Here is a 10183-nt window from a genome sequence, read left to right as displayed (position 1 = left end):
CAAAATTTGCTAGTGAAGTATGGTGAACTACTTTACATGCTACTGCGTGTTTAGTTCAAACAGATGATACAACGCGAGCTGATTGCCATCAACAGTTATTCAACACAACTTGTTTTCAGATAAGGAACACATTGAAGTGAAGACTAAGCGATACTTCTTTAATTCTTTTCTAACGGGCAGCTATAGGCTACTGGAAAGCTCTGCTCGCTAGTTTGGCAAACAAAATAGTTATTCACAAGTACAAACACAACATCCAAAAGTAAATTTTGCTCCGGACCGCCCACAAATTTGAAAAGATATGGGCGGTACTTCCACACAAGGCTAACTACAAACGCTTCACAAATACCTCTCACTCGATCGATTGAAACTCACAGATCTGTCGTCTCTTCGTACAGAGCGTGTCGTCAGGTTGTACTGTCCTGCTTCAGTCATTGGCCATTTGCTCTGTGAAAAATTAACACTACCTGTTGTATTGAATCAGTGCTTTTTAAACAAAATAAATATATCTCGAGGCAATTATAAATGAGATACAACTGGAGAGTCCTGCATCAAAAGTAATTGCTTCTTGTGTCCATCTCCAAACATCAGATAACAACTGTAACAAATTACGTGGAGAATTAGCAATAAGCATGACAGCTTCGTCGGATGACGAGAAGGCGAGTGTGGACACCTTGGAAGCAGAAAAAAACTCTTCGTTCTTGAGATCGGCTTCGGATAGATATCCCAGAACACCTAAATGTGCCCGATGCAGAAACCACGGTGTTGTTTCCGCTTTAAAGGGACATAAGAGATACTGCCGCTGGCGAGATTGTCTTTGTACAAAATGCACTCTCATTGCCGAGAGACAACGAGTGATGGCTGCACAGGTTGCACTGAGGAGGCAACAGGCCCAAGAGGAGAACGAAGCACGGGAGATTGGACTTCTTTACGGTCCCAATGGACTTCTTAGAGTCAGTTCAGATAGCCTGGCGCTATTTCCAGAGGCCCAGAAATACCTTTCACAATCTGGAAAAGACGGAGATCAGGTAGACGATGACAGGTCAAATTCACCAGGTATGTGTACTTTATTTACCTTTAAAATTCCCAAGATAATAATGCGAAACCGAAAATCCAAATTATTAAAGGAAAGTGTTGCATACGAATTCTCGAGTAATTGATTAAACGAGTGACGTTTTGCTGGATTATTACTTGAATCGGACACTTTGTCGTCATAACTCTTGTAAGGCGTAAAAGTTTATTTAATACACTTTCATTCTTTTGTTCAACAACGTTATTTAATTGCATGCGAAATTATTGCTATTTTATTTATAACTCAGACTTTCATTGCAATCAGAAAATCACGCTGGCGACGCCCTTTTTGAATTTTGCTTTTCAATAAATTTGTAATGTACATCTCATGTTACGAAATGTGGTCAAAAGGGACATTGCCCAAAAGTAATTACTCCTAGATAATGAGTAATTACTCCTAGATAATGAGTTAAGAAATGTGTTCTAACAAGTCATTTAATTATATCCTTTGTTCAAATTACTATCATTATGGAGCAAGCATTTACACACATTAAACATTGTATGTTGTGTTTCTTCGTATTTTGACTTCATTAATAGATGCTTCAGAGCTAAACTCGATTATAAAAAAGAATCTATTGAACGTGAATTTACAGGATATATATATATATATATATATATATATATATATATATATATATATATATATATATATATATATATATATATATAAAGTACGCTTCTAAATTTAGAATTTTAGAATTTACAATTATCATCCAGGAAATTTTGTATGTGTTAAAATTATGTAAATTCTCATGTCTGTAATATCCCATTGTAATTTTTATAAAAAGAAAAAATTAACAAAAAATTGTTATGGCGTTCAACATCTCATGCCATTCTTGCATGTACGAACTTCAACCAGCACAGTGAAACAAGCTTCATATTTATGAAAATGTAAGCATCCCGATTCAAAAGAAGTAACCCATAGCTAGGTTATATCGTATCAAGTAACTTTAGTGCAACATTATATAGTTTCCATTCAAATACGTTATGGCATGGGTATTAGTTTCAGATAGTAATGACACAGTTACAAAAGAGAGAGCGTGGGAAAAGTTTGTAAACAGTCAGTAAGCGGAATCTTTGCTGCCAGCTTGAATTTTATCGGTGTATCAAACTAAACTTTAAAATGGGGTGTGGGAGGGGTCCCAGTGAAAATATTGTAATGTGCTGTTTCGAATTCGTTACACAGCAAGTGGATATTTGTTTACACAAAAGTTGCATGAATTTATAATATGATAGGAGATCCCTGTGTTTTATCTGATGATGAGTGACTTGCAAAATATTACTCCTGAATATGCATATTTAACGATGCAAGAAATGTTAGTTGTACAAATACATTTAGGCACGTTAGCAAAGAATGAAGTACGAGTCACTAAATATAATTTCAGCTGCAAAGAGAGCACGAAAAGAGTCTAAATATGACGAGACACGGACATCAACCCCATCCGAGGGCTCGAGAACAGGTTCTCCTGCTTTTTCAGACACGGCAGAATTGCACGAAGATGTATCTCAGACAGCGTCATCTAAATCCCCGTGCAGACTTCATGATGGAACGGACAGCAGCTCGAGTGGGTCTATAAACGGACGTGTTTCAGATAACTGGGTTTTCAATCTGGCAACAAATTCCTCTAAAAGACAGCCTATTGACATTTTATGTAGAATTTTCCCACACAAGAAAAGAAACGTCTTGGAGTTGATTCTTCAAGGATGTGGAGGTGACACTCTTCAGGCCATCGAGCAAGTTTTAAATACACAAAGTGACACCGAACGAATTTCAACGGATGGACTTAGGTCGGTTTCTGAAAATTACCCAAATCAGCAACTAGCATCACATTTCAACTCTTCTTTGTTTAAATCAGCTTTCTCACCGATTTCACCCTTTGGAGGTGCCACGTCTTTGAACTCAATAAGGTATGCTTGGGGTGGGTCTGCAGGGCGCGGCTTGGCCCTGGCGATGCCTTACCCACCGATTATACCTGGTCTTTCAATGCCCTCGGCCGTAGGGTATACTGGTATGGCTTCATCAGATGCCAAGCTTTCCCCATATAATATGTATCCATTTTGGACAGGGCGGTCATTCCTTAGTAAAGAAAATGATAAGCCTGCAGGGTGCATCGGGGACTGATTCTCAAACAATTATATCAAGGTCGAGAAGATGATGAAAATCTAACTTAGAAAATGGATGGGATTTGAGAGATAAAAATGCTGCATTTATATCGGAAATAAAATATCTGGAATTTGAGAAATCAAAATGCTGCGTTTTATATCTGATATGTTTCAACATCTCTAGGATTTACGACGTGTCATTCACGAAACTTGGAAGATACAACCGTGTTAATTTAGTGGATAAGATAAACTGCAGACCTGACTTCAGATTTTGTATTTTCTGTTAAAGCAAAGTTTCAGTCATGATATGAGTATATTTACGCTTTTAAATTTTTAATTAACAATGAGTGCAGCAAAAATTCAGTCTTGTATTGCAAAAGATGATTGTATTTCATCAAGCTTTTAACATTATGTTAGAATGAAAATGCATCACAGATCACGAGTTATTTTACACGAGAATCAGGATATAATTGCATCTTATGATTGTATATCTGTTACTCACGTTCATTTAGACTTTCCCCTGGCTCCACGAGATATTCGTCATGCGTATGGTAGATATCTCACTAAACCACACGAGAGTCTGGTTGAACGAGGCTGTATTTGTTTAAGAAAAACTAAACACATATATGTTTATTTCATATATTTATATATATATACATATTTCTCCGCACCATGAGACATATTTTCAAAACTAGTAGGACTGTGAGAGTAATATTGAGACATGCACTACTGTAAAGCGTCCGCAACCAGTTGAGTGTAAAAAACTGGATTATTTATTAATTTTCACATTATGTTCGGAAGGAAAATTCTCAATGCCTTATGTCTATGTTGTAAATAAATTGAGACAAGGCGCAAAAATGTTGTTTCTGATTATATAACCTCATTCTGTGGAATTTATATCTTCTCTTTTCCACCTGTCCTTGTGTTTTCCCCTTTATTGTCCCCTGGAGTACATTTCCTAAAAGGAAGACTGAGATAATTAGCGTGATCATTCCCTTGAGTACATTTCCTAAAAGGAAGACTGAGATAATTAGCTTGATCATTCATTCCCCTGAGTACATTTCCTAAAAGGAAGACAGATATAATTAGCTTGATCACTGTATAAATACCCTTTTTAATAAGGTATGTTCTTCTTATGCATTAAAACGAATAATTATTACACTTTAAATGTCTACGTTTACAAGATCAATAGTTTGTGCAATGTTCCAAACATTGTATAATATCAATTTATTTGAATGACAAATTCTAAAATATTAAAACATGGAGAGTTAATCATAATTTCTAGTGTTATAATTTAGTCCTAAGAATGTTTCTACAGTAACACTATCTGCCACCATAAAACAGAAAATTCAAGTACAACCCCCACCCCCACCCTGTTATGCTTGAAAATGCGTTATAACAAAAAACGAGGAAGAAAACACATATATAATTCTTTTACGTGCCGTAGAGTGTGACGTGTTCACGTTCGGGTATTTAAATAACCGCGGCGCTCATTCCATCCCACATTGAATTGTGTTTATTTATAGAACCCAGGCTGTGTTCAGTGACACAATAAATGAGTAATGTAGTTATGAAAACTTATCATTCCTTATCCTTTCTTTTATTTACACTAGATCCGTCATGCATTTTTTGTCAGTTTAAACGAATCTAAATTGCTTTTCACCCACCTATATATCTTCGCCTATATCTAGGTATTGATCAACTGGATTACCTATGTAAGTACGTTGCTGCCTAACCTACCTGTGTGTGTGTGTGTGTGTGTATCTGCGTGTTCTCAGATGTATTAAATTGTAGTTCGTGCAGAAATGTTAGGAGTGTGTTTTGTCTATTTCTTTTCACCCATGGTAGTGAAATTCTTAGTGTTTTATTTCCTTCGTGCAGCAGCAGTTAACTCATTAACTGAATGGAATAAAGCAGGTGAACTTGGCATTAGACAGAAATATTAAAGGAGGCATCCCATCATTCAAGGCATGTAACATACTGTTCATTAAATTAAAGACATATAATCTCCATAAAATTAAGGGCAGGTAATATAGTATTATTACAAATAATAGATTGTCTTCAAACCTAACGGGAGTTAAATTCTCTACCAGGCTGTTCTTCCTAAATAATTGTTTGACTGCTATCAAACATGAATATGGTGTGATTTACTTTCGGCGGAAATTAAGTCATGTTTTTCTTCTTCAAATTTCTAAATGAATATTTTGCATTTAGAACTAATTAGCTACAAGCCTGTCGAATTATTACCCTGTGATCGTTGTAGTTTAAAGTTGTGACAACAAAAATAGCAATGTAGAGAGAAACTGTCTTTCTCAGTTCTTTACAATATCCACATAAACTTTAAGAACATGTTTGGCACATTTTGATTGTATTAAATCATGATACTTTATGGAAGGCATACTTTACCTTTTCACGCATCAGCTGGTGCTATTTGGTTGAATAACATCATGCATTGTCATTTCTGTAGCTGTAACTTAAATATGCAATGTAGAATATGCATTTAATATATAAGAAAAACACCACGTACAACTTTTTGTCATCTCAATTAGCTAAGAAAACATTTCTAGGTTCATTTATGTGAAACCGACTGGCTTTTATTTTATAATTTTTGGTATAAAATCAATATCGAATGTAAATGGAGACGTATCAAAGGCGTACATTGCTTTCATCGATTGCAGCGTATTTGCACGGATAGGCTAGGTATTGTTTCCCTTTTTTCAGTTCTCTCTTGTCCATTCCTGTTATCCAGTAAAAGAATGTGTGAAAGGATATGACGACAATAATGCCTGTCCTTCCATCCGTACAGGAGTTTATTTCGAAAATATATCTTTAGATGGAAAATGATCTTTCTTCTCAAAATTCATATGTGCGACAGACGCCAATTGATTTTGCGAATGCTAGGTCCCAAGACTGAGGTCAGTTGAACTCAAAATATGAACAAGAGAGTTACTATACTAATTCGATATTCATTCGTCTAATTTTGTTCGTACTTTAGAGGTAGATTATAAGTGAGCAATTGCAGCCTCGTTCCCGATTGATTCCGATGGAACTAACATTCAGTGATTTCGTTTCCGGTTCATACGTTAAGTTTCGATGACCCAATTTTCATCACACTCGATAGGACGTCAGTCAACACTTGAGCAGCTGCACATTCCGTTTGTTCACAGAGGTAAAACGTGAACTGGCAATGGAAACGAAATTGTCCACTTTCCTCAAATTTCCCATACCCATTTTTTATTAACTTCATAGTACTATTATGCTTGATACATACATACATACATACATACATACATACATACATACATACATACATACATACATACATACATACATACATACATACATACACACACACACACACACACACACACACACACATATATATATATATATATATATATATATATATATATATATATATATATATATATATATATATATATATATATATATATATATATATATATATATATATATATATATATATATATATATATATACATATATATAAATGCAATAAATAAGATAGTTGTTTATTTAATATCTTGTAATAATGGTTGTTTAATCTTGATTTTATTTCCTTCATTGAATTGTCACAATTCAATCTCTTATGTCAGTAAGCATTTCCTTCTCACTAATTGTGAACACGCTGAAAGGGTTCGAAAACCAGTGAAGAGTGTGAATAGAAAGAGTTTAACAACAACATAGTCTCTTAATAGTATGATGTGTGTCCGGACTATTTCCGTTATGTCTCTCCGGATGTCTCTGACGGAGCCGCGGTAGGTCAGTTAGAAGGGTATCGGACTCGTTATCCTGGGGCCGCTGTTCTGAAACCAGCCTAGGCTAGCCTTGGTAGACTGAGGCTTGTGAGAGCACGTAGCTCCAATTCCATCGACATGACGTTGCCAACAATGTGTGAAACGTACCGTTAGCCGCAAACAAACCAACTAGCATCGTATGTCTCCGGGAAAAGAAAGAAATGGCTCTCTGTAATTGGTTGATCTTTGTTACAGATTGTCTGTTTATTAAGTCCCATTTTTTTTTCTTCTAAATTTTCAATCTGACGAATACCAAGATACAAAAGAATTATTCAAATAGAACTAGATATTTTTGGGGTTCAACTAAGATGCGCGTGGAGAAGTAGAAGAGTGTACTTATTGTATAGAAATATACCAGCTGTATGATCCATTATGTGTTAGAGAGACATATACATATATATATATATATATATATATATATATATATATATATATATATATATATATATATATATATATATATATATATAGTCTTCTTCTTTTTCTTCTTCTTCTTCTTTTTCTTCTTCTTCTTCTTCTTCTTCTTCTTCTTCTGCAATATACACAATTTATTATACTGACAAACATGCAAAAAACTTTTATTATTCTTAGTATTAATTTATATAAATTAAAATATTCAGTACTGGACAATAAATTAAAACGATGTCGCCAGAAGTGACACATTTGCTTTTCTAAGTAGATAATATTTGAAATATAATTGTTTGTATTTTGTCCAATGCATGGGTTCGTGAGACATTCACTTCCGAAAACAATTTAAAAACACTTTCTTTTATTCAGTGTTCACGGAAATATAAATACAAAAGAACAAGCTGACGGTAAAACCCGTCACATTCGATCCTTGCAAATATTTGTCTAACCATTTAAAAAGTGAGAGCAATTTAAATCACTGTAAGCGATCTTTCACGTTTTTTGTGTGTTGTATTTTATATAATAAAAATTTCTGCTTGGCTACAAACTAAAAAAAAAATATGACTGGTCTTTTGAACAAAAAATGGACTTTGTTTTTGTTTTGCTTCATTGGTACTTAAGTGCAACTGCTCAAGGAAAATCGAATTAATTTATTTCCTTTATAGTTTTATTGGCAAATTGCGAAATTTCCTTTTTACTATTGAGTACTAGACAATATATAAGATAGCTTGCAATAACATTTCGTTATTTTAAGAATAGAGCTTGCATCTGAGAAATATAATAAAAGAGCATACACAAAGACATTATTGTCCTTATGGAATTGCATTATTTTGTTGTTATAGATAGAAAAATGATATATGCTGTTGTTTTATAAATATAGGGAAATACAAACGCTTTTACACAAAGGTGTGGAACGCTCCGGTGGCCTCGATTGTTAGAGCGTCAGCTTAAGATGCCAGAGGTCGCGGGTTGGAACCCTGACCGAGTCGTACCAAAGAAGTAAAAACGGTACTAACAGGTTATTGTTAGGACTGCTCGGCCTTGTGTCAGGATAATGTGACTGGGTGGAACATAATGATACATGTCTGCGGCATGATGCCCAGTGCTAGGCATCACTATAAACTGCCGCACTGCAGACATCGTAGCAATATGACTGTAAAATTATTAAAGCGTGCGCTAGAAATCCAACACACACACAAACACAAAGAAATCCAACACAAAGTCACACACACACACACACACACACACACACACACACACACACACAGGTTTAGTTTACTTTATCCACTTTGGCGTATTCCAGATCATCCACTTTGTATAGGAAAAATAAAGATAATTAGAGGACCATATGTAACACTGTAATCACGACTTCTATTGTCCATTAGAGGTCTATATCTAACAGTGAATTCGGGACGTGTGGTGTCCGTTAGTGGACCATGTGTAGCACTGTAATCACGAATTATATTGTCCCTTAGAGGACTATATCTAACAGTGAATTCGGGACGTGTGGTGTCCGTTAGTGCACCATATGTAACACTGTAATCACGACTTGTGTTGTCCATTAGAGAACCATATTTAACATCTTCAGTGCAACGAACTTAAATGCACAAGTAACAATGGTTGATACTCTAATTAATGCCGTACTCTATATTTAACGTGTCTTACAGTGCATAGGCTATCATATGTTTTCAAATCCGATCTGTTTACAATACCAAATTTTCTTTCTGCATCAAAAATGGAAAAAAAAGAAGCCCTGCGGCGCATTCAGCATAAACATGGAGTCACCTGGTGCAGAAAAGAGATGTTAAAATACGCAGTGGTGAATTTCAAAAATGTACACGAACAACGTATCATTTAGATGACAACTTGGACGAACATTCACAGTTTACCGGAGTCTTCTAAACATTTGTCACGAAATGAGAATGCCCTAATGATGAAAACATAATTTTATTATATTAGAGTTAAAAAAAAGTGGCATCGTCCAAAAAGCGATAACAGTGTCATCGCCACAGTAACAATATCACCTCTGAAACTACGCAATTTTCCTATTCAGGAAATATATAAACGTTTCTTTATGAAACTAGCATTTTCATACTTAATCGCATTTCTTCTTCCAATTGCTCATCATCATCATCATCAGCATCATCAGCATCATCATCTGTCTGTCTCTCGCTCTCTCTTTTTTTCTCTCTCTCTCACTCTCTCACCGGCGGTGACGTGACATATGTGCATATATTGTTGAGCAGTATGGAAACAGTCAAGATCCTTGTGAATGTATTGTAAAGAGGTGAGGAACACTTCAAGATATATGTGACAGTATCTATCTATCTATCTGTCTGTCTGTCTGTATGTCTGCCTATCTATCTATCTATCTGTCTGTATGTCTGCCTATCTATCTATCTATCTATCTATCTATCTATCTATCTATCTATCTATCTCTCTCTATCTAACTATCTATCTATCTATCCATCCGACCATTCATCCATCCATCATCCATCTGTCTGTTTGTCTTTCTGTCTGTCTTTACGCATATATATTCATCTATCTATCTATATATCTATCTGTATGTCTGCATATCTATCTATCTATCTATTTATCTCTTGGCATCCGTCCGTCTACAAGAGACGATGGCATAGCTCCAAAGTACGCTTTTGCTTATCCTTCTTTTAAGCTCTCTTTTCAGCTTGCTTTATTCTTCTCTTTTCCTCTGCGTTTTGAACTCCCTGCCTGACAGCTAGACGCCAGCTGGAACGGTTGTTTGCACAGCTCTCCCAGTCGTTGACATT

At 35.3% G+C, this 10183-nt stretch overlaps 1 protein-coding gene across 1 annotated transcript; it reads left to right on the top strand.

Moving 5' to 3' along the window:
- The first annotated feature begins 358 nt into the window (after window positions 1-358).
- LOC149807927 (doublesex- and mab-3-related transcription factor A2-like) lies at window positions 359-4982 on the top strand. Its single transcript, XM_089972089.1, has 2 exons — window positions 359-1053; window positions 2454-4982. Exons 1-2 carry the CDS (start codon window positions 630-632, stop codon window positions 3188-3190), a joined length of 1161 nt encoding a protein of 386 aa, XP_089828215.1. The 5' UTR covers window positions 359-629; the 3' UTR covers window positions 3191-4982.
- The last annotated feature ends 5201 nt before the right edge of the window (window positions 4983-10183 follow it).

This window comes from Sinohyriopsis cumingii, chromosome 1, assembly GCF_028554795.1.
Source record: "Sinohyriopsis cumingii isolate HCF-2022 chromosome 1, ASM2855479v2, whole genome shotgun sequence".
Lineage (NCBI taxonomy): Eukaryota > Metazoa > Mollusca > Bivalvia > Unionida > Unionidae > Sinohyriopsis > Sinohyriopsis cumingii.
This window is presented reverse-complemented; position numbering and strand designations above follow the sequence as displayed.

Bases quoted from the DNA above. Each gene is read 5' to 3' on its own strand.
- LOC149807927 (XM_089972089.1), top strand. From the start codon at position 630: ATGACAGCTTCGTCGGATGACGAGAAGGCGAGTGTGGACACCTTGGAA. The intron at 1,054-2,453 runs GTATGTGTACTT...ATATAATTTCAG, and splicing joins TGACAGGTCAAATTCACCAG to CTGCAAAGAGAGCACGAAAA.